Below are 25911 nucleotides of genomic sequence, written 5' to 3'. Positions count from 1 at the left end.
TTGGTAAACTTTGCCCCAAGCTTTTGGGGTCTGCCCAAAGGCACAGCAGCAATTTTGGGGTATCTGAAAGTCTGACGGTGCCGTCAGGCTGCTGATGCACTCGCCTCACAGGTACAGACCGACCTGCTGGGGGCATCATACCCCCAACAGGGCATATTCTTAAGCTTTACCTCAGAACTGAGTGTTGTTTCCCCTCATTCTGGAGAAGAGTATCCTGTTTCTATTCCTTCTTTCCTGCAACCTTGCACAGTTGCAAAGTGATTTATCAAGTTTTTCTTCTGTCCAAACCTGATCCCCATCTATAAATCTGTGTTTGTTGCTCCATGTTGCCTACTCTTTATTATTTACAATCCTCCTATTACATGATTAAATGCCTGACTCACTTTACCTTTAGGGCTAATGCTTTTCGAAGGTCAGTGTGACCCCAGCCTTCATTGCCCTTTTCCACGTCATTGGTCAGAAAACAGTTTGGCCCTTGCTGGGTGTGGAGATGCCATGATTTCTCTTTTCCTGGAGAGTTTTGCAGACTGATCCCATTTTGGCTGTGTAAAGAGAAACCACATGCTGGTCTTCTTTGACAATGGAACGTTGCTAAGATATAAGCATAAGTGCGGTTACTCACACGTCTGGACACAGTCACATTCCAATTTAGCTTCTCTCTCTTCATTTAGCATCTTGTTTCTCCTGTGTGTGTTTGCTTCTTCTAGAAAAGAGGAAACTCAGGATATGGAAGGCATCATGCATCATTATAGAATCCAGAAAATAGCTGCTCTCAAAGAGCTGAAGCTCGAAAATAACTGCTCTCATCAGAGCAGTTACTGAAGGACACAAGTTGTCTGGCCCATAATTTCTGGAAATAAAGAGTTATTTTTTATTTTCTTAAGGAGCTAAACTTCCAATTTGGGCACAAAATCTGGTTTTCTCATTCTTATTTGGTAAAGTCAGGTAGAAGAGTGTTTATGTGTAATGTTGATGTTCAGTACCTAACTTTTTCTCGAAAAAACCAATAGGGAGCCAACCATGAACATCCATCTCCCTAACCTTTTCCCTGGGTCTCTATAGGAGATTTGTTTTGTTTTGGGGCCACGATCAGTTTTGTTTAGGTCTTACTCCAAACTCTGCACTCAGAAATCACTCGGAGTGGGTCTTAGGGGATCATATGGGATGATTTAGTTGTTTGCTATTGTGCAAAGCAAACATCCTATAATCTGTACTATAACTCCAGCCCCTCTATAGCAACTTTAGCTTTCTTTCAAGATGCTGCATCATTTCACCTTTGTTAAGCTGACTTCTGTGGGGGTAAAATCAGGGACTCTGGTAGGAAACGAGGTCTCAAGCCAGGTCTAGGAATTCATCCCACTTCTTCCCTGTAGGAGAGATAGAACGGTCCCATCTTCACTCCGTAGTCCTGTCTGTTGTCTACAGGTTCTATAATGGCTTGACAGTCCCAGATTGGTCACAGTGTGCAATGGCCAACACAGAACTATGATATAGGGATGGGGGAGAGATGGTGAGCAGTTGCTCTTGCCCCAGCTTTTTGCTGTAAATTTAACTCCTTGAACTTGCTTGAATACATCTTTCACAAAGGCCTAAGGCCAAAGGAAAAGGTGCAATGTAATTACTATAAAGGACACTGAAGAGTAGGACTAATATAAATTAAACAATATTTGTGGAATTATTTTGGAACTAAATTTAATACCTTTTATTAGCTTCATTGAACTTGATTCTACTCATTTATTTACATTTTTGTAATATACAGACTTAGAAAGTAAGGGTTCCTCTTTATACATTTACCTAGGAAAACTACTCAGAAATTAAAGTTTGACACAAAGTATTCCACTTATGAAAACACAGGCACAAACCAAATTTCCTTAGAGTTCACAACCTTGGGGTAGAAAAACTGTTGTGAGATCAATGAAAATTAAAAAAATAAGTATATTTAAATTTCAAAATATCCATATCTAGTTTCCTTTAAACTTAAGTAAGTTGGTCTGAATCCAGTTCTTATATTTCTGTGTGTTTTAAGAGAAAGTGAAACGAGTTCTTCAGATCCATCTATAGAATTTTTAGTATGTGGGAGTGTGAATTATGTAGAATTCAGAACAGGGAAATCATATAACAGCCAGAGGCTTCCTTTCGTCTTTTAATTTTCTTACTTTGTTCTTAATGACATTTGTTTTACCTTTCCTAATTGGCAATGATTATGGAAGTTGATTGACGAGACTAGGAAGGATATGGAGCTCTCCATGCTCTTCCAATGAACATACTATCGACTAAGGATACTACCTATTCATGGAAACCTTTTTTCTTCTTTAAAAAGTTTTTTAATTCACCATGATTCACAATCCTGTCAATGGGGTTCATGTGTGCAGTGTTCAAAGATCTCATCCTCCACCAGAGTGCACGTTTCCTCCACCATTCTCTCTCCCTTCAGTCCTCCTTTCTTACTGTTTTCCAACCACAGAAAGCTCAGTTATGTAGACCAGTTTACAGATTCTGTTGCATTAGTTCATTTGTTATTTCCTTTCTATTCTTTTCACCCTATTTATGCTAGAAGCCATTCTGTATCTGCCTCCATCTAGCTGACTTCACTCAGCGTGATACTCCATCAGTTTAGCAGAAAATCATGATTTTGTCTTTTCTTATAGATAAATAGTATTCTATTGTGAATATATACAAGTTTCTTCATCCAGTTATCTGTTCTTGGTCACTTGGATAATTCATAGATTTTTGGAATATTGCGAATTGTGCTTCAATGAAGAGAGGAATGCAAATGTCTTTTCTGAGTAGAATTTTTAGGGGGAAATGTCAAGAAATGAAATTTCCAGGTTTTATGAAAGCTCAAGTCTTAGATATTATTGAGCAGGATGTGGGTTGGATCACACCCAGTTGTACTTAGAGTTACTCTTGGCTCTTTGCTCAGGGGTCATTCTTGGTGTTTATCAGGAGATCTTATGGAATGCTGGGGATAGAACCCAGGTTGACTATGTGCAGGGAATGTGCTTTTTCTTCTGCTGCTGCTGATCTCTCTGGTTCTCAACTCTTTCTTCTGTGAAGTGTCCATGTTGCTTTCCAGAAGGGTTGAACCAGTTGACATTCCCAGCAGTGAGTATCAGTTCCTTTTGACCCCACATCTATGCCATCCCTGCTTTTGTTTTTTCCCCCTCTGGGCCAGTCTTACAGGTCTGAGGCAATATCTCTTTTTTTATTTTGATTTGTATTTCTCTGCCGATTTGTTATGCAGAGTTTTTTTTTTTTTTGAGATGTTGCTCGGGGCACACTTCTGGCTCTGCACTCGGGGATCATTCTGGAAACCTCAGGGACCATTCAATGTGCTTCCGATTGAATTTGGATAGGTCTTATGCAAGACAATACCTTACCCACTGTACTCTCTGGCCCCCTTGCTGCAGAACTTTTTCTTTCTTAATTATATTCTCACTGGCCAACAGCATGTCTTTCTTCAGGAAGTGTCTGTTTATCTCTTCTCCCTATTTTTGGATGAAGTTTATTGGAGTATTTTTCTTGTTAAGTTTTTTAAGTGCTTCACAGTTAGCCTCTGCAGATCACAAAATAAAGTCCCTAGGAATCAGCTTAACACAAGAAATGACATATGAGACTTATATAAAGAAACTATGAATCACTACTAAAAGCAATTAAAGAAGACACAAAAAAATGGAAATATATTCCTTGATCATGGAAGAATTGATTTTGTCAAAATGAGAACCGTACCCAAAGCAATGGAGTCCTTATGAAAATACCCATGACATTTTAAAGAGACAAATGAAAAATTTTAAAGAGACAAATGAAAAATGGCGCTGTTGAAATTTGTATGGCATAACTCTCCAACCTTCAATAAAAGAGATGGAAACATTTCTCATTCCAGTTTTAAATCATACTATGAAGTTATATTAATAAAGACAGTGTGGCACTGGGAAAATGGCAGATGCAGATCAATAAAATGCAATTGAGAGCCCAAAGATCAGTCATCAGGTGTATATATATATATATATATATATATATATATATATATATATATCTTTGACAGAAGAGTTAATAACATGAAGTGGTACATTTAACCACCTTTCAATAAGTATTGATGAAAAAAACTAAACAGCCAGATGAGAAAAATGAATCTTATGTCACACTATGCATAAAAGTCAATAAAAGTCAATTAAAAATAGCTTATGTCACACTATGCATAAAAGTCAATTAAAAATAGCTCAAATACCTAAATATTGAGACTCAAATTCATAAATTATACATAGAACGAACCCTTCATGACATTGAATCTAGAGGCTTCTTCAATGACTTATTGACATTGGACAAGAAAATGGTAGCAAACTAAACAAGTTGAATTTTATCAAAATAAGAAATTTCTGTACCACAAAATAAATCATTGCCAGAATAAAAAGGCACTCCACAGACTGGGAGAAAATATTTGCCTACTACTCTTCTTAAAAAGGTCAGTACCATTTTTTTCCATTTTTTTTATTGATTCACTGTCAGCTACAGTTATAAAACTTTCTTGTTTGAGTTTCAGTCATACAGTAATAGAACACCCATCCCTCCACCAGTGTACATTTTCCACCACCAATCTCCCCAATATACCCCCTCCAATGCTCCACCCATCCCCCTGCCTCTATGGCAGACAATTTCCCTCTTACTCTCTCTTTACTTATGGGCATTATGGTTTGCAATACAGATACTGAAAGGCCATCACGTTTGGTCCTTTATCTACTTTTAGCCCTCATCTCCCATCCCAAGTGACCCTGCCAACGATCATTGATTCAGTGATCCCTTCTCTAGTCCAACTGCCTTCTCCCTCAGCACATGAGGCAGGCTTCCAACTATGGAGCAATATTCCTGGACATTGTCTCTACTCTTCTTGGGTGTCAGTCTCATGTTGTGTTATTTTATATTCCACAGATGAGTGCAATCATTTTATGTCTGTCCCTCTCTTTCTTACTCACTTCACTTAGCATAGTACTCTCCATGACCATTCACTGACAAGCAAGTTTCATGAAAGGTCAATATCTTTTGTCTTCTTAATAATTATAAAATGTTTCCAGTGTTGCAATCAGCATAGACTTTCGTAGTGTGTGTATAGTTTGTATTTTTGTATGCTTGGGAAGATAGTGATCTTCTTGTCATTGTATTTGCTCATTTTGGTTATTAAATGATTGAATTATAGTTTTCTGTTGGACATTTTCTGTTTGAATATTACTATGTGATACATTTCAGTATCAGCAATTTCATGGTCACTGTTTCTTTTTGTTTGTTTGGGGGTCACACCCGATAAAGTTTAGGTTTACTTCTTCTTCTGCTATCAGGGGTCACTCCTGGCAGTTCTTGAGGACCACAGAGACTGCCAGGCATAGACTGGATCAAGTGCATGCAAGGCAAACAACTTTTTTCTGCTCTACCATCTCCCCAGACCCAACCTATTGGAAATAAAATTGAAATTAGGAGGGTATAAAAGCAAATCATGATTTTATGAACCACGTCAAGTTTGTGTGCAAGGTGGTGTTTTTCAGTACAAATTTATTTTCACTAAAAATCATAAATCACATGAAGATAATTAATGGTTTGGGAACACACATTGTAAATTAGGAAATTGAACATGCGCTTTGTCTTTATGCTTTTAGGAAAAGTAGCTATCACTATAAAAGGTAAAGGTAAAGGCCCTCCCGTTGATCTTCGATTTGCTCGAGCGGGCCCAGTAACGTCTCCATTGGAGACTTTGTTGTTACTGTGTCTGGCATATCGAATACTCTCGGTAGCTTGCCGGGCTCTCCAAGAGGGGCGGAGGAATCGAACTCGGGTCTGCCATGTTGGCCGCGTGTAAGGTGAACACCCTACCACTGTGCTATCGATATTTGCTAAAAAATACTGTATCCTGTAAAATCATTCCAAATATAGCTATCCATTCATCAGCTGATAAATGTTGTTATGAAATTTAGGTTATGAATGTTTAGAGTTTTGAGTTATGGCTACAGCTGATACAAATGCTTTTGCACAAGTTGTTATCTGCAACTAAATCTTCAATTTTCTAGGATATATACTCTAGCATATACACTTGCAGGGCTGGAGCAATAGCACAGTGGTAGGGCGTTTGCCTTGCACGCACCCAGCCGGGTCAAGCCGGGTTCTATTCCTCCGCCCCTCTTGGAGAACCCAGCAAGCTACCGAGAGTATCTCGCCCACATGGCAAAGCCAGGCAAGCTACCCATGATGTATTCGATATGCCAAACGCAGTAACAATAAGTCTCAAAATGGAGACATTACTGGGTCCGCTCGAGCAAATCAATGAACAACGGGAGGACAGTGACAGTGACAGTGATACACTTGCTGGGTGGTCAGTAAAGGTAAAGGTAAAGGTAAAGGCCCTCCCGTTGTTCGTCAATTTGCTCGAGTGGGCCCAGTAACGTCTCCATTGGAGACTTTGTTGTTACTGTGTTTGGCATATCGAATATGTCACAGGGAGCTTACATTATCTTCACCATCACTTGTTTGCCTTCTTTTAATTTGAAGTTTCAATTTTGTTTATTTATTTATTTTTTTTTGTGCCAGGGATTGAACCCAGGCCTTAACACATGCAAAGTGAGAGTCTATCACTGAGCTATATTAAACTTTCTTTTTATCATTATTATTACAATATCCATATTATAAGATATGCAATGGCATCTCATTGAACTTTCTATTTTCTATGCATTAGTGCTGAATTAAGGTCTCTTTTCCTGTCCACCGTGCACCGTAAATGTTTTTAACAATCATTAGAGATGCAGTTTTTTGTTGTTATTGTTTTGACACCCCGGCAATGTTTAGGGGTAATCTGACTTGGTACTCAGGAATTACTTTTGGCAGTGCTCAGGGCACTATATGGAATGCCAGGGATTATATCTGGGTCAGCTGTGTGCAATGAATGAATGGCGATGCTCAGGGGACCATATGGGATGCTGGGAATCGAACCCGGGTCAGCCGTATGCAAGGCAAATGCCCTACCCGCTGTGCTATCTCTCCAGCCCCTAGTTCTCATCTTTAAAAAAATTTTTTTTGTCTTGTCCTTGTGGTGCCAGAGGTCCCATGCCTCCTTGATATAATAGACCTCCCCTGGCCTTTCTATGGCTCTTGCAGAGCTTTTTTGATAAGGGTCATTGTCACAAATATGCAGTGAGAACTCAATGTGATTTTGATTTGCATTTTTCTGATGATAAGGAGTGAGCACTTTTGCATGTTCACACTGCCATCTTTCGTTTTCTTTCTTCCTATATATTTTTTTTATTTTTAAAAGAGCTTCTGCAGATTAATGTCCATTTTGTATTGTGTTGATTTTTGTTGTTTTAGTTGAGTTGTGTGATTCCTTCATGCATTATATACAAACCTGTCTGTAGGGTACATGATGTATAAAATATCTTTTCCCAATTATTAGGCTGCCTTTTTGCTCTGGTACTAGTTTCTTTCACCATACAAAAGCTTTTCATATTTTGATTTAATACTACTTTCACTCTTATTTTAACTCTTGATGCCCTTGATATTAAAATTGAGACTGCAAATATCTGTTATCAATATCTAGTATGTATCAATATCTAGTGTGTAACACGTATTTTCTTATGTATAGTTTAGGAGTTAATCCACACCATTAATCCATTTAAAATTATTTTTCCTTTTGATGTTAAATATTTATCTGGTTACTTTTTAAAATGTAGCTGTTCAGTTTTCTCAACAGTGTTTGTTGAAGAGGATTTCCTTTGCTCATTGTATATTCTTAGCCTATTTGTCATAAATTGACAGCGGCTGGGGAAATAGTACATCTGCTATGGCATTTGCCTTGCACATGACTGGCCTGGCTTCACTACAGAACACAGAAAAAGTCCCCTCAGTATAGTTAGAAATGATCTCTGAACACAAAGCCAAGAGTAATTCTTCAAAACTGTTTTTTATGCTCTCCTTAAAAAATAGTAAAATTGTGGGGACAGAGAGAAAGAGTGCAACAGAGTACAGCAGTTAAGGATGCTTCCTTGCATGTGAAGCACCTAGCTTGATTCTCCATACCATACACCCAAGCCTCACCAGAAGTCATCTCTGTACACAAAGCCAGGAGTAAGACCTGACTACCACCAGTTGTGGGCCCCCCACCTCATAAATAAGTGAATTGGCTGTCCATATTCTGGTGACTTTAATTTGGGGCTCTGTATTGTATTCCACTGGTTCATTTTTGTTGAAATATTTTGTTTTTCATTTCTTATTTCTCTTAAAATTTGCAATTATGTACTAAATCAATAGGGCATCAAATTCTAATGGTAGGTTCATAGAGCAGTTAGCTTTAGCTGCACAATAAAGTACCGTAAAACATAATGACTGAAAATCCTCTTGGTTAAATTCACAGTTCTGTGGCTTTTGTTAAGTTAGTCATCTGCGGTCAGTGGAGGTGGATGGTTTATAGTCCTCTTATGCATTTGTGCTATTTGTCATTTGATTGGCTGAAGCCTAAGTTTCTTTTAAAAAAGATGCTTCTGGAGAAACTTGTGCCAGTGGTGCTTGTGGTTCACCAGGGCTATAACTGGCAGTGTTCAGTGAACCACTTGGTGCTGGGGAGATAACTCAGAATTTTGTGCACCGTAAGCATATATTTACCATATAAGTCTGCATTGTTTTTTTTTCATATGGCTGGGGTTATAGGATAAGAATGAAATGAGAGTTGGTCCACTGCTGAAAGCAATGTACTCATGTACCATTGGCCAAAATAGGTCAATATTCAACCCAAGTGCTTTTCTATAGGAGAGTTCTCAAAAGGGAGAATCTTTAATAATATTATCTTTCCTATACTTATACTATACTACACATACAGAGATGCAGGCTAGTAACATGTGCTGTGTATGGTCACTCTAAACAATTTATACCGTGGTCCTGTATGAAATTAATTTTATTACATTTTAGGAAAAGCAAGCCTATTTCCTGATATAATACAATATACAGAGAATGTATCTATTCCCAGTATGTAATTTTTGGTAGACTCTACAAAATTTATTAGACCATGGTGGTGTTATGTTAGGAAATCATGTTGACAAAACTAGTTATCTTTGTTCTTTCTTTTGAGTTCATTATCTTCCTCCAATTTTTCTAGCAGCGGATTAGTACTAAGATGCATATAACTCCTGATGGAGTTGGGCAATAATAGTGTGTATGTCTTCTTCTAGGTGCCTGCCCAGCTATTGTGAACATGGGGTTGTATGTTCTCAGTCCTGGGACACCTTCTCTTGCGATTGCCAGCACACTGGTTACACAGGTGCTACATGCCATTCCTGTAAGCCTTGCAAACTGCTTGTGCTCCTTCTTCATTATTTTCCGATTTTCCTTCTCATAACTATGTTTATATGCATCTGCGCAAACATATGGTGTAAAAATGATAGCAGAAAACAGAGACTCAATCTTTGAGTCTAATTTGCTTTAAAAATAGTTTTACTTAGACAAATTTGAGGAAAGAGAAAGAAAGAGACAAATGTTCAAGAGATAACATGGGCTTTCCCAGCAAGGAACAAACCTGTCTGATATACTTTTAACAAATTTTAATTTCTAATGATGTCATGACAGCTTACAGAAATACATCAATAAATAGACAAGAAAAAATAGAAGGTAAGCAGTAGTAAGTCACCGTCATGGTCCTCCCATTGTTCATCGATTTTCTCTAGCGGGGCCAGTAACGTCTCCATTGTGAGACTTGTTACTGTGTTTGGCATATCGAATACCTCACGGGGAGCTTGCCAGGCTCTGCCATGCGGGCGAGATACTCCCAGTAGCTTGCCGGGCTCTCCAAGAGGGACGGAGGAATCGAACTCGGGTCGGCCATGTTGGCTGCGTGCAAGGCAAACGCCCTACCCACGGTGCTATCGCTTCAGCCCAAGCAATAGTAAGTATTGAAAAAAATTATAAAGTGTTCTTTTTTAAAATCTAGAATATATAACTTACCCTGTTTAAATTTGAGCCAATTTTAGTTTCTGAGTTCTGTAGCAAAACAAGTTATTGGGTTTCATGATAAATTTTTATGATGATAACATACTGGAATTTACTATCTGTCCACAAATTTTAATTTATCTAATATTTAAAAGCATCCTGGAGGTAAGTACAATGATCTCCAGTTCACATTTATGAAAGAGGAAATGAGTACATGGTCAGACTGCTTTAAGACAGATCTCTTGATCTCCAGTTGATTATGTTTCTTCTGTCTTGAACGGCATTCTCTTTCCTGAAAAATAATTCTCTCAAGTTTAAAGCTAACCAAACTTGTCTGACCAGTAAATGATTAGACCCACTTATTCCTCTTAGTGGGCTGGAGCAATAGCACAGCAGTAGGGTGTTAGCCTTGCACACAGCCGGCCCGGCCGAGCAGGGTTCAATTCCTCCGCCCCTCTTGGAGAGCCCGGCAAGCTACCGAGAGTACCTTGCCTGCACGGCAAAGCCTGGCAAGCTACCCGTGACATATTCAATATGCCCAACACAGTAGCAGCAAATCTCACAATGGAGACGTTACTGGACCTGCTCAAGCAAATCGATGAACAACGGAAGGACAGTGACAGTGACAGTGACAGTGACAGTGATTTCTCTTAGTAGAGTCCTGAAATTCTCATGGTTTTCTAATTATTGGCTTTTGTCTTAGCTTCCCCTTATTTGTATAGCACTGTTGTCATTTCTTAATACATACCTTCCTTCCCTGGGACTTTAAGTAAAGAGCATGATATAAAAATGAGCACATCCAACCACCACCAGTTCTTCTTATTAGAGGTTATGTTTCATTTCTGAGAGTTCTTCCTTAAAATTATTTAATAAATTTTACACTGTGTGGAAAGAAGGCAGCATATGAATTGACATGGTCCAGTTTGATATGGATGGAAATTTAGGAATTTGGGTTGAGATAAGAACCCTTGGTCCCCATTTTGGCAGTTCCACAGAGGAGCCCACAGCATCTTGCTGAACATAGGGAGGTAAATAACCCCGTAAACACAAGGTAAATTCAACCAGAGTAAATTCACTTGCCTCTATTTTTTATAATGGTGTCAGGTTAGAATTTACAGGACTACTCTTCATTGGAAATGGGCTGAATAATCAGAAATTAAACGTTGAGAGATTTGGTCAAAGTCATTTGTGTTAAACAGTCAATTTCTTACTTGGATCATCCCTCATCACATCTAGCAGATGTTTTAATCAATGACTCAATACCTGCTGAATGTTAGTGATTAAGGAATGATAGCTAAAATAATATCTCACTTTGATCTAATTATGATCTAAACAAATATGAATACAATTATGAGAGATAATAGATTTTTTCACTTGTGAAAAAATATTTTCCTAATAATTAAATTAACTTCATTGTGGTTCTCTACTGAAAAATAAAATGAGGGCCTGAGGTTTCTAGATCAGTAGTAAGAGATCATAAGCTTATTGTCTTTTGGTATGCAATAAATATTTTTTTCTCCAAGTACACAATTAGTACATATGTGCATTCACGTTAAGAACAGGTTTTCATACTCTATTTCCATAGGAAATTTCAATCCTAATCCAAATGTAACCACCGCTATCAATATTGTCTGTGTTTCCATCACTATAAGAGTGGCAATAATTGTGTTATTTACTTGGGAAACTCCAACCTGGACACATTGATTGATGTGTGGCTATATTTAATAAAACAGTGTTTTCTTTAATAAAATTCCTGGACAAACATTAGTTCTTAAAATTTTCCCTTTTTTGAGAGACAAACAACAGTAATTCTTGAAGCCCTCTCTGCATTTTCCTTAGCTATGGAGAGTAGTTACAGGGTTTAAAACTTTAGATCTAGAATCTCATCAGTGCAGACAGATCAATGTTCACACCCTCCTCTTATCTCTTTCCCTCCCTATCCCCCTTTCTTGGATCAGTTCAATTTAAGGATTTTCCTGTACTTTTACATGAGAGTTGGTGTGGATGCCAAATCTGATCACTAGTGTTTTAAAGTGCCAATCCAACCATGTGCCAGAAAGAGCCCTGTACCATTTTCTGGCAGTCATTGAGAGCTTTACAGGTTTTCTAAAGATTATTCCTGTCCAAGCAACAAATGAGATGTTTGCAGTTGATTATTCATAAAAACTTATTCTAAATATTAAGTCTATCATCTGCACATGTAAATAATTTTCTTTGTTTATAGAAAAAATTATTGGTAATATGAAAAATTCCAAAATGAATCAGGATAAACTGAAATTACAAAGAGGTTTTCACACACATTTTGTTTGAGTTCCAATTTCTTGAATAATCATTATGGATAATTTTAAGAAGTTCTGTTAAACAAGCTTTACAAAGTGAAGAAGGCAGAATTGCTCATTAGTAAAGTGCATCTTTAAAACTGCATCTTTCAAAATGAATTGTTAAAAATTCATTTCATATATAAATTGCTTTAATTAAACAAAGAGTATAACTATTGAGTAATATAAAGGAAATAAAAAATAATAGTATCTATTATTATATACTGACAGGTGAGCTAATGTGCTTCAGATACTTGGATGTATCTGAAGGTCATAAGGGATTCAGCTTCACATATCCCACAGTAATAACTCTTAAAATGTCTCAGATTCAGCTCACTGCCTAATTGCAACAGAGACCAGTCCTCTAGAGAAAATGTGCATGAGAGCAGTTCAGAGTGAGTACTGCCAGGGGAAGGTATCACACAATAAAGCTGCTAGAGGGACACAGCTCATTGTGGTGTTGTCTGAGATCATGTGTTTTGCAGCACTGTACGAGCAGTCTTGTGAAGCCTACAAGCACAGGGGAAACTCCTCAGGATTCTACTATATTGATTCCGATGGAAGTGGCCCACTGGGACCATCTCTTGTATATTGCAACATGACAGGTATTCTAATAAACTCTTTTTATAATAGTCAGAATCATAGTAATGTTTATTGTGCGCAAAATAAAATCGGGGAAAGTAGAGTTTGATTTGTGGCAGCTCTATCAAATTGTGATTATATTGTGATTGTTACTTTAATGCGATTATTCTGAAGTATTAAATATAATATTATAAGCCGATAAAGAGTAGTAATCAAAAGTTATTTGATTAATTTTGAAAAATTGTTTAGGTTAAAATTAATTATAGTCTCTACTCAATAATCTAAAAAATGAATAGATTTTATTTCTTAGTTCATGTCAACAAATGCCATAGACTTTTAAAACATGAAAAATTCCTGTTGCAATAATGTTTTTTTTTAATTTTTATTAGTGAAACACCATGAGGTACAGTTGTAGACTTACAAATTTTTGTGCTTGGGTTTCAATTATACAATGATCAAGTACCCATACCACCACCAGTGCCAATTTTCCACCACCACAGATCCCAGTATCCCTCCCACCCCATTCCCCGCCCCATCCCACCCTGCCTCTGTTGCAGGGCATTCCCTTTTGTTTTCTCTCTCCTTTTGGGTGCTGTGGTTTACAAAAGAGGCATTGAGTGGCAATCATGTTCGGTCTATAGTCTACATTCAGCATGCTTTTCCCATCCAGGGAGGATCCTCCCAACACGCTTTATTTGGTGCTCCTTTCTCTATCTGAGCTACCCTTTCCCAAAGCATGTGTGGCTGGCCTCCAAGCCATGGAGTAAACCTCCTGGTACTTATCTCAGCTATTCTTGAGTGTTAGTCTCCTATTATGTAACTTTATGTTCCCCAAAAGAATGCAGTATTTCTATGTCTGTCCCTCTCTTTCTGACTCATTTCGCTTAGCATGATATTTTCCATGTAGTACCACTTGTATGTAAATTTCATGACTTCATCTTTTCTAACAGCTACAGAGTACTCCATTTTGTAGATGTACCAAAGTTTCTTTAACTGGTCATCTGTTCTCGGGCACTCAGGTTTTTCCAGATTCTGGATATTGTAAAGAGTGCTACAATGAACAAACAAGTGCAGATGTCATTTCCACTATATTTTTTTCCCTCTCTGGATTATATTACCAGAAGTGGTATTGCTGGGTCAAATGGGAGCTCAATTTCTAGTTTTTTGAGAATCGTCCATACTGTTTTCCAAAATGGCTGAGCCAGTCGGCATTCCCAGCAGCAGTGAAGGAGGGTCCCTTTCTCACGAGATCTGAGCCAGCACCGGTTGCTTTTGTTCTTTTGCATGTGGGCCAGTGTCTGTGGTGTGATATGATATCTCATGGTGGTTTTGATCTGCATCTCCCTGATGAATAATGATGTAGAGCACTTTCTCATGTGCCTTTTAGTCGTTCAGATTTCTTCTTTGAGAAAGTTTCTGTTCATTTCATCACCCCATTTTGTGATGGGGTTGGATGTTTTCTTCTTGTGGAGTTCAATCAGTACTTTATATATCCTTGATATCAACCCCTTGTCAGATGCGGATTGGGCGAATATGCTTTCCCATTATGTAGACTGTCTTTCTATTTTGATCCTTGATTCTTTTGAGCTGTAGAAGCTTCTTAGTTTAAGAAAGTCCCATTTGTCTATCTGTTTTTACTTGCTCGGCCAATGGTGTGGCATCTTTGAAGATACAATTAGCTTCAATGTCATGGAGGGTTTTGCCAACTTTGTCTTCAATGTGCCTTATGGATTACGGTCTAATGTTGAGGTCTTTAATCCATTTTGATCTTACTTTTATACATGGTGTTAGGCAGAGATCTGAGCCCAGTTTTTTGCATGTAGCCATCCAGTTTTGCAAGCAAAATTTGTTAAAGAGGCCTTCTTTACTCCACTTCACATTTCTTGTTCCTTTATCACAGATTAGATGATCATATGCTTCAGGGGAGATGTCAGTATATTCAGTTCTGTTCCATTGGTCTGCATCTCTGCCTTTGTTCCAGTACCATGCTGTTTTAATTATTACTGCTTTGTAATAGAGTTTGAAGTTGGTGAGGTTGATTCCTCCAATTTTCTTTTTCCCAAAAATTGCTTTAGCTATTCATGGATGATTATTGTTCCATATGAATTTCAGGAGTGTTTGCTCCATTTGTTTGAAGAATGTCATGGGTCTCGCTAGGTAAAGTATTTTTGGTGAGGCATTTATTTCATTGAGTTTTTTCACTATATCTCACCACTGTATTCAGGCCATGAGGGTTTTATCAGACAAATCAGCTGTGAATCTTAAGGATGCTCCTTTGTAGGAATTTTCTTTCTTTGATCTCGCTGCTTTCATAATTTTGTCTCTATCTAATGTTTCACTCATTTTGACCAGGATGTGTCTTGAGGTATATTTATTTGAATTTCTTCTAGCTGGTACCCTTCCGGCCTCCTGAATGTGGCCACATGTTTTCTTCAGCTCTGGAAACGTCGTAGCAATGATATCTTTGACAGTTTCTTCTTCATCAGGGTTTTCCTCCTGTCCCTCTGGGACTCCAATAATTCTTATGTTACCCCTCTTGGCTTCATCACGATCTTCTCTTGACATCTGTTCCCGAATTGTGAGTCTCTTCTCCATTTTCTGCTCTTTTCTGGAGAGTCTCTGGACTTCATCTTTGAGCTCACTGATTCTGTCCTCAGCAGCTGTTACTCTGCTGCTGAGGCCTTCCACTGAGTTTTTCAATTCGCCTACGAAATTTTTTAGGTCTGACATTTCCGTTTGCATTTTCCTTATTTCTACCTTCAAATCCTCTTGTCTTTTATTGGCATTGCTTTCCATTGCTTCTTTTAGCTCCCTAGGTATCCTCAGTAGCTCCTTTCTAAATTCATTGTCAGAGAGGTTGTCTAGCACTTCATTACTGTTGGCGTCTTCTGGGCTAGGCTGTTCAATAAGAAAGCTTGGTGGGATTTTTCGTTGCTTTACCATTGTGATCAGTTTGGTTTAGTCCTTCACGCTCACTATTCTGCTTGAGTTGCAGAATGAATTGAGATGGGCTTAATCAATTATTGGCTAATGTGTGTCTGGTGGTTAAACTAACTTAGTGAAAGTTCCATGTAAGAGGGTAACTTATGGTTTCTATGGGATATGTAGTGGGAGAATAACTCTGACCACGTTAATGGCTGCGGCTCCGGGAAGGGGCCCTTTCGCTGAGTGGGTTCCTGGGTGAATAAGGAGAGAGTGCCCAGAATGGTTCAGCTTTGTTTTTGTGCAGTGTGCCTCAATTCCCGTCCCCCGCAGACCAAGGGTGAAAACCGGCCATTCTCAGGGGATCTAGTTAGCCGTGCAGACCCGGGAAGGGGCCCTACTGCCGGGCAGGTTCCTGTTTGAATCAGGCTCTCCTGTACTTTTTTGCCTCTCTGGGATATATTCCCAGGAGTGGTATTGCTAGGTCAAATGGGAGCTCAATTTCTAATTTTTTGAGAATCGTTCATACTGTTTTCCAAAATGGCTGAACCAATTGACATTCCCACCAGCAATGAAGGAGAGTCCCTTTCTCCCCAGGTTCGTGCCCCAACACTGGTTCCTTTTATTCTTCTGGATGTGGATCAGTCTCTTTTGTGTGAGATGATATCTCATTGTTGTTTTGATATGCATCTCCCTGATGATTAGTGATGTTCAGCATTTTCTCATGTGCCTTTTTACTATTCGGATTTCTTTTTTGAGTAAGTTTCTGTTCATTTCATCACCCCATTTTTTGATGCGGTTGGATGTTTTTCTTCTTGTGGAGTTCAACCAGTGCTTTGTATATCCTTGATATCAACCCCTTGTCAGATGTGTATTGGGTGTATATCCTTTCCCATTCTGTAGATTGTCTTTGTATTCTGGTCACTGTATTTTTTGAGGTACAGAAGCTTCTTAATTTCAGATAGTCCCATTTATTTATTTCTGTTTTCACTTGGTTGGTCAGTGGAACATCATCTTTGAAGATACTGTTTGCCTCAATATCATAGAGGGTTTTGTCGACCTTGTCTTCAATGTACCGTATGGATTTTGGCCTGATTTTGAGATCTTTAATCCACTTTGATCTGACTTTGTGCATGGTGTTAGGTCAAGGTCAAAGCCCTTTTTTTTTTGCATGTGGTTGTCCAGTTATGCCAGCATCATTTGTTGAAGAGGCTTTCCTTGTTCCACTTCACATTTCTTGCTCCCTTATCAAAGATTAGATGTTGTGTGTGTTTTGGGTTGTGTGTACAGATATTTCACCCTGTTCCATTAGTCTGCAGTCCTGGCTTTGTTCCAGTACCATGCTGTTTTAATTATTACTGCTTTGTAGTAGATTTTGAGGTTGGGGAGGGTGATGCCTCCCCACGTCTTTTTCCCAAGAATTGCTTTAGGTATTCGTGGGGGTTGTGTTCTATATGAATTTCAGGAGGATTTAATCTATTTTTTTGAAGAATTTCTTGGGTATCCTTATAGGGGTCACACTGAATCTGTATATTGCTTTCGAGTGTGCCCCGACCCGCTGGACTAGTCAACATGGATAACTGGGAGAGGGTGCATGAATGATAAAAAAAAAAAAAGAGAGAGAGACAGAAGAATGGGAGCAAGACAAGACTCTGATCAAGCTCCAAATTTATTTCTCCCAAGGTAGTTTTTTTATAATTGATTACATGAGGAAGTAGGGAAAATGGGGAATTAACAAAACATGCAGATTTTCAGTGAATCAAGGTGTGAGCCCTAATGGCGGGCTCATGGCAGTTATCCCTTTGGCATATCTCAGAAGCTTACACAATGTATTTTAACATTTTTACAAGTAGAGATTAATTCCTAAATTTCAGGTCAGGGTGTACTGACCTTTTGGCTCCCGGTAGGAGAGTATTGCCATTTTGACAATGTTAATTTTTCCTATCCATGAGCAGGGGGTATGTTTCCATTTCCTCATGTCCTCTTTTGTTTCATGGAGTAGCGTTTTGTAGTTTTCATTGTGCCTTTACCTCTTCAGTTAGACTGATTCCGAGGTATTTGATTTTCTGGAGCACAATTGTGAATGGGATTTTTTTTCATGTACTTTCCTTTCTCTCATTATTTGCGTTTAGGAAGGCCATGGATTTTGGGGCATTAATTTTATAGTCTGCAGTTGCATTAATTTTTATCTTTAATTGCATTAACTAATCTAGAGAGAATAAATATTTATAAGGCACATGTATATGTTTAATAGAATAAAGTGTCAATATTCAACTATAAATAAAATTTCATTTCTCCTAGGCCTAATATATGTAGTCAATAAGTAAATATAAACATAAGTTCTTTGAATGTTTTTGCTGTATATGTAGTGTAGTCAATAAGTAAATATAAACGTTAGTTCTTTGAACATTTTTACTGTATATTTAATGTAACAAATGACTAACACATTTCCTGATGTAAGCGCCAACAGTTCTGATAGACTTGATGCAATTTCTGTCCATCTCATCTATGACTGTGCCTGTTGGTGTCAGTACCCACAACGTCCCCTTCTTATCTCATTTTACCAAATGAAAGGGGGAATTGTCCTAATGAAAATTCTGTGCACTCGCAACAAAATAGATATACTCAAGCAACCACAGATTTTTATAATCTATGAATTCTCAAAATTCCCCAAATCAACTGTAGATGGTTATAAAGTTATGTAAACCCCATTTTAATTTGGCTTCTCTTCAGATTTGTCTATGTGCACTCAACATTGTAGGATAATAATATTTACAAGGCAATATTTATGAATACTTTTTTTGTTTTTTTGTTTTATTTTGTTTTTTATTTGGGGCCATTGAGGCTTTCTTTACTCAGCACTAACTCACAGCTCTGTGCTTGGGGACCATTCTTGTTGAAGCTCAGGGATAATATGTGGTGGTAGGATTGAACATGCATCAGTCACATGCATACCCTCCGTGTGTTTTTTACCCTCCGTGTTACCTCACTTTTACTTTGATATACCTTATGCTTGATCTGTAAAGTAAAATCTAAGCAACTTTCAGTATATAGTTATTTATCTGTTCTTAATTTGATCACCTAAATATTCCAGAACTACAAGAAATATAGTAGCCTCTGAATTTTGTACATAAAACAAGAAACTTCTCCAGGTCTTAAGCTTTCATAATGGCATTTTTCAAGCAATTTATCTTTATACTGAGCAAAATTTTGTGATGTGATGATAAAGATATATGAGTTACCTTTGTGTGAAGATGTATGATCAGAAAAAATGTGAGAAAATCACCAAAGGATATTTCTAGATTTTCTGCTCTTAGAGGTAATAATTGAATATTGAAATTTCTGCGGCTTTTAAAATTAATTACTACAACTCAAATAAAGGCAAAAAAGGAGCTAAATATAGATCTATTCCAGTGATATAGTTACCTTTAATAAGTGGTCGCATAATTATCACAAATCACAAGGTATATTAAAATTTTTCATAATTTTGTCTTGGCTTAATGCTAACAGTAGACGCTTTATAATTCTTTTTAAGTGCAGGCGTATTGCTATTTATTCAGCCATTGATTAAGCTGATTGAGCTTAACTCATTCACGGTCAGGGTCCTCCCGTTGTTCATTGATTTTCTCGAGCAGGCCCAGTAACGTCTCCATAGTGAGACTTGTTACTGTGTTTGGCATATCGAATACGTCACAGGGAGCTTGCCAGGCTCTACCATGCGGGCGAGATACTCTCGGTAGCATGCTGGGGTCTCTGAGAGCGGTGGAGGAATCGAACTCGGGTCGGCCATGTTGGCTGCATGCAAGGCAAACGCCCTACCCGCTGTGCTATCGATCCAGCCCTTGAACTCAGTACTTTAAAAAATTTTTTTAATTGGACACCCATGAGATATTACAAAGCTGTTCATAATTGAGTTTTAGTCATACAATGATCCAGCATCCATTGTTCCACCAGTGCACATTTCCCACCACCAATATCCCCAGTTTCCCGACCACTATCCCCCCCCACACACACATTCCCCCACACTATTCAACAAGAAGGGGAAAATCAAGTGTAAAATCATGATGAGTAAGTGGCATGCTGTGCAAAACAATAGAAGTCTGTGCTCAGATGAGTGACACAAAACTGTATTCCCATGAAATGGCCATCCTCTGGGTTCCAAGGGAAGGATGTGCAGGACAGAGAGCTTGGAAGAGCTCTTAGGGATGTTTCCCCTCTATCTTATAGTATTTTGATGTAGGTGTAAAGACTGAAGAAATCATGAAAGCCCCTAGGTCCCAAATTTGTGGCAAGAAGTTTAGCCCCATGAGAAGACAAACACCTGGAGGTCTGAGGGAGTGGCCTTTCTCAGAGCTGAGAGACCATGTACTCACAGCTCTGGCCTCTACCACTCAGGAAAGGGCACATATGAGTCACCTTCGCCCTGAGGAGCCTTCAGTACAAAGCCCCTGAGCTTGGGTGAAAGTGGTCCCAACTGACCATGCTCCTCAGGGCTCCTATTGGACACCATGCTTTCCCACTTGCAGTCACTAGCACATTTGCTCATAAATGCCCGTGAACAAACATCTTATCTCCCAGTAACTGTTCTTTTACAGGCATAAAATTCACCCCCAAAATTGTGGTAAAATGATGCAGTTTTGTGAAGTTGAGCAACTGAACTTTGTATAGGCCTCATCTGTGTGACACCAGGGCTGTGTCACAGAGACACAGATGTGTCATAGATGACAGCGGCTCTCACCCGTATTTCTCTGTACAGGAGTTCAGTCAGCAAATTTCCAGCAGACTATTTCAGAGGCCTGTGGTCATCCTTCTTACAGACAAAGTGTTTATTTACATTTTCTTTGTGAATCCTAAAATAACCACTTGAATTTTAGTCCATCTACTTAATTTATTGTCCTGCACTTGTATGTTCATTGCTGCACTGTTCACAATAGCCAAAATCTGGAAAAAAAACCAAGTGCCCGAGAACAGATGATTGGCTAAAGAGACTTTGGTACATCTATACAGTGGAATACTATGCAGTTGTTAGAAGCCATAAAATTTGCATCCAAGTGGTTCTACGTGGAAAGTATCATGCTAAGTGAAATGAGTCAGAAAGAGAGGGACAGACATAGAAAGACTAAACTAATTAATATGTGGAATATAAAGTAACAGAACGGAAGATGAACACCCAAGTATAGTTGAGATAAGTAAAAGGAGGTCTGCTCCACAGCTTGGAAGCCGTCAGCACATGCTGGATAAAAGGAAGCCCAGATAGAGAAGGGAACACCAAGTAAAGGGTGTTTGGAGGATTCGCTTGGGATGCAAGATGTGTGCTGAAAGTAAACTATAGACTGAACACGATGGCCACTCAATACCTCTATTGCAAACCACATCACCCTTAAAGGAAAGAGGCAGCAAAAGGGAATGCCCTGTCACAGAGGCGGGGTGGGATGTGGGGGTGGGGTAGGAGGGCTACTGGGATCATTGGTGGTAGAGAATGGGTACTGATGGAGGGATGGGTACTCGATCATTGTATAACTGAAACCCAAGAATGAAAGTTTGTAAGTATAAAACTGTACCTCATGGTGTTTCACACACATACACACACACACACACACACACACACACATATAAAACAAAATTATTGTTCTAAAGTGCAATTTCTTGAGCAGTTCTGGATTTTGGATATAGAAGGTAACATGTTCACACATAGAAATTTACTGTCTCCAATTTTCTCAGAATTTTATTTTCCTTTCTATCAGATACAAAGCAGCAGCAGATTCTGCTCATAAAGAAGTGGGTCTGATATTCAAATTGAATTTCATTCTCACCATTTGTGAGAAGGGCTTTGACTTTCTCTTCCCTTGAAATAAAGTTCCAAATCTTGAGTGAGGGACTCACCAACTAGAAAGGCATCAGATTTTTCTTGTCAAGTTTTTACTTCCATTTTTTGGTCACGGAGACGGAAATGTTCAGAACAGATGTGCTTTGAACTTGTGTTTTTTCATGTAAACTAAAAATGTTTTTTAGTTTCCCCATCTGACCACCTGGTTTCCTGTGAAAGGCTACTTGGATAGTTTAGGGGGAGATTGTAAAGCATAGGCAAATTTGCAACTGGAAAGCGCATATCATTTGACAAAATCAAAAGCAATTAGAAGATGTTGTTTGGTATGGTGAGTCTGTGTTATTTTCTCCTGTTTATTCAAATTAAAGTATTACATTAAATGAGCTTCAGGGCTAGTTGCCTTAGCACATGGTAAACAGTTAAATTTGCATCTATTGGGGGCCACAGCAGTAGTACAGAGGGTAGGATGCTTGCTCTGTTCCTGTGGAGCTCAGGTCTAATTCCCCAGCATCATAAATAATCCCCCAAGCCCCATCAGGAGTGATCCCTGAGTGCCAGCCAGGAATAAACTTTGAGAACCACTGGGTATGGTCAAAAAGCCAAAGAAAATTTGTATCTTTTATACCTTTAATAATTCTCAGTTCAGTCCAGTTCATCTGCTTATGCATTGATAAAAAGACTCCAGTAAGACAAACAAGCACATTTGCATGTGGTATAACTCAGGATAGTTAAAACATCTTGCTTGAACTCAAGGTCTTACTAATATTTTTGAAGTCCATACAAATAACACATTGTGGAATATGAGAAAAATAATTATGTCTTTCTGGGGTATTTAAAGTTATTTTAGAAAAAGCAGTGATTTAAATTAGTATTATTTTTTTCTAGAGTAGTTTCAGAGACTTTTTCCCAACAGTTTTCTTTCTCCTCACTTGAAAAATATTTCTATTACATTTTAACCATATGAGACCATCAATCTATCATGCTGACCAATGGCCTATATGAACCACTCAGGCACATCATATTTCTTTGTGCCATAAACCATGAAAATAAATGACAAACTGGCATTATAATTGATGAGTTCCCAAGCCTCCCCCATCTTTTATGTGATTTCTTTTACCCTTGTTTCCTATGAAGGAATAAACTCAGAGGACAAATGGAAGTAGGTCTCGGTCACGGTCCTCCCGTTTTCATCGTTCTGCTTGAGCGGGCCCAGTAACGTCTCCATTGGAGACTTTGTTGTTACTGTGTTTGGCATATTGAATACATCACGGGTAGCTTGCCAGGCTCTGCCGGGCAGGCGAGATACTCTCGGTAGCTTGCCGGGCTCTCCGAGAGGGGCGGAGGAATCGAGCTTGGGTCGGCTATGTTGGCCACTTGTAAGGCAAATGCCCTACCGCTGTGCTATCGCTCCAAGAAGTAGGTAATTACCAAAAAATAATCCTGGGTCACTAAAGGAATTTTCCATGGAAGTGTTGAAATATGGACTGTCTGGTGAGGACAAGATTAAAGGGGAACGATATATAGTATTCAAGTAGCACAAGTGGCTTCATAAGCAAAAAGAATGAAATGCTCTATTAAGCCCTTTTTCATTATTGAACATAAAATAGATCTCATACTGATTTAGTGTATTTCTGTTCTTCCTGGTTTTTTTCATGATCTGTGATATTATTTTCAATAGGTTTTGAGATAGGATTCCTTTTGCTCCTTGGATTCACCTCTGTGGATCTCTGCTGTACTTAATGGTTTAAAGATTTGTGACAACTAAAGGCTCGCTAAGTTTTTCCCAGGCTCAAACTCCCATGACAGAGGCTAGAGGGAACTCCTCATTGTCTTCCAGAGAATGTTTTTATTTTTAAATGTGTTCATATATATATATATATTATATATGATATATATTTAAAAATAAAAATACAATTCATGTCTATTTTTTGCCTCTATAGTTTGGAAATGGCTCTTCATGTCACCGAATTCACATTACAGGTCCATTTATATGATTTTCTATTAGAGTTGAGTTGTATAGGGAAACTTCTGGTCTGCATCTGAGCCACTTAGACTATGGGTTCACAAACTTTCATATCTTTATGGTATGATCTGTATATTGTAGAAAGCGTATAATAGTGAAGATGTTTTCTTTATGGATGGTCGAGTGTATAGAAGACGGCAGGCTCATGTCCTTAGGGTAGCCATCCTGTCTGCAAGGCCACAAGAAGTACTTTCTGTAGGGAAGAACAGGGAAGCATATTTGTAGAAAAGATAGGTTGTGAGCTGGTGGGCCTAGGGTGGTCAATCGATTATCCTGTGGAATGGTCCTTTGAGGTAAAGCCAATTGTACCTGCAAATATACACAAAGATTTCAGACTTAAACTTGTTTATTTTAGGATTTTTTGTGAAGGACAAGACTTGGACAATTATCGATATGCCAGACACAGTAACACCAAAGTCTCCAATGGAGACGTTACTGGGCCCGCTCGAGCAAATCGACGATCAACGGGAGGGCCTTTACCTTACCTTTACCTTAGAAGAAGTTTGTGTTGGTAATTTCTGCCACTTCAGGGCACAATGAGAGCCTCATTCTCAGGCCCTTGAATTGAGTTATCTATTGGAATAGCCAGAAATTGCTAGGAGAGTGTCGTGGTAGGAGTGTGTGTGTGTGGGGGGATGGGCCTCAAAAATAAAACATTGCCAAGGTAGGATCAAAGAGATAGTATAACAGATATGGTGGTTGCCTTCCATGTGGGTAACCCAAGTCCAATCCCTGGCACTTCTATGGTCCCCCATACCCTGCTGGGAATGATCACTGAGCATAGAATCAGAAGTAAGACTTGAGCACAACCAGGTGTATCCCCCCTAAACCCCAAAAATTATTTATGGGGAGTTGTTTTTCCTGAGCACTGTTTGTGAGACTCATTCCTACCTCATTGAAACAAAACCTAGTTATTTCCAAATTGTTGTGATTTTGGCCACTGTGGTGGGTGAGTTACTGAAATCAAGTTTAGCCAAAAATATTTACTTCCTGTTATTTTTATCTTAATGTGACCTGTTTGGTCATCAAGTAGGTAGAACAAGATTCTCAGTCCAACATGGAATATACTTATTTAAAAGGAAAAAAAAACTAGAGTTATAGTACAAAGCTTTGGCACTTGCCTTGTATGAGGCTGTGGCTCAAATGAAAATGGTTCAAATTGTGGTTTTTCATGTAGTCCCCACAGTTCTACAGGGTGTGACTGTAGCCATAGATCCAAGAATAATCAGGAGCACAGAGCCACGTGTGACCACTGAGTGTGGCACAACAAAAATAACCAAACAACAACAAAAATAACATTTAAAAGGAAAAGGATATACATATTAAATACTTGTCTTTTGATAGTAATAAAATAAAAAGATTATGAGAAAATTTTATGTCTAAAATTTGTAGTTATTTCTTTGAATATGATAAACACAGAACTTAAGAATTGGCTCATAGATCAAATAAAGGGTGTTGGGAGGATCCTCCCCGGATGGGAGATGCATGCTGAAAGTAGACTATAGACCGAACATGATTTCCACTCAATGCCTCTTTTGCAAACCACAGCACCCAAAAGGAGAGAGAGCACAAAAGGGAATACCCTGCCACAGAAGCTGGGTGGGATGTGGGGATGGGGGTGGGAGGGATACTGGGATCAGTGGTGATAGAAAATGGGCACTGGTGGAGGGATGGGTACTCGATCATTGTATAATTGAAACCCAAGCACAAACATTTGTGAGTCTACAACTTTACCTCATGGTGGTTAACTAATAAAAATTAAAAAAAAAAGAATTGGCTCATCGATGGTATTGATGGTATTGTTGCAACAAAGTTCATCAAAACTAATGACCACCAATTCATAGTAATGCAAATTATAATAGATAATACCTATCTGAATATTATAGGATCCTAGTTTTTTTATTCTAATCTCAGAGATATTTGATAAATATACAAAAAACCCTCAATTCAGATAAAATTGATTCCAATGTTTATTTTAACAATTTCCATCCATTATCTTCTCCTTTCTCCCTCTCATACCATATCTGCTCTAAGATTCCACGTGGACCTCCGTTTGGCACACTGGGTCCCATATTGCTAGGGCTGGGAGCTCAAATGGAGGAAGCCCCCAACCAGTATTCTTCAAGTACTCAGTCAACATGGACCAGCTCCGAGTAATGATTGAACATGCAGATCACTGTCAGCAGGAGCTGGCTTTCCACTGCAAGAAGTCAAGGCTTCCAGCTCACCAAGGTAAGTGATCAGTCATTAGGGCTAGAGGCCAACTGGGTCACGGGGGCAGTCACTGA

The 25911-nt window shown here is 38.6% G+C and overlaps 1 protein-coding gene across 2 annotated transcripts in view; it reads left to right on the top strand.

Moving 5' to 3' along the window:
* LOC130035380 (contactin-associated protein-like 3) overlaps positions 1 to 25911 on the top strand; it is a 197020-nt gene that overhangs the window by 115158 nt on the left and 55951 nt on the right. For both annotated transcript variants that reach the window (XM_056127055.1, XM_056127054.1), the window contains exons 10-12: positions 9198 to 9304; positions 12755 to 12874; positions 25658 to 25855. In XM_056127055.1, the coding sequence (XP_055983030.1) occupies positions 9198 to 9304; positions 12755 to 12874; positions 25658 to 25855 (425 nt within the window). The remainder of the gene's footprint in view (positions 1 to 9197; positions 9305 to 12754; positions 12875 to 25657; positions 25856 to 25911) is intronic.

This window comes from Sorex fumeus, unplaced genomic scaffold (assembly GCF_029834395.1).
Source record: "Sorex fumeus unplaced genomic scaffold, SorFum_2.1 ptg000063l, whole genome shotgun sequence".
NCBI classification, from domain to species: domain Eukaryota; kingdom Metazoa; phylum Chordata; class Mammalia; order Eulipotyphla; family Soricidae; genus Sorex; species Sorex fumeus.
Note: the sequence above shows the minus strand (reverse complement) of the source record. Positions and strands in the feature narration are given on the sequence as shown.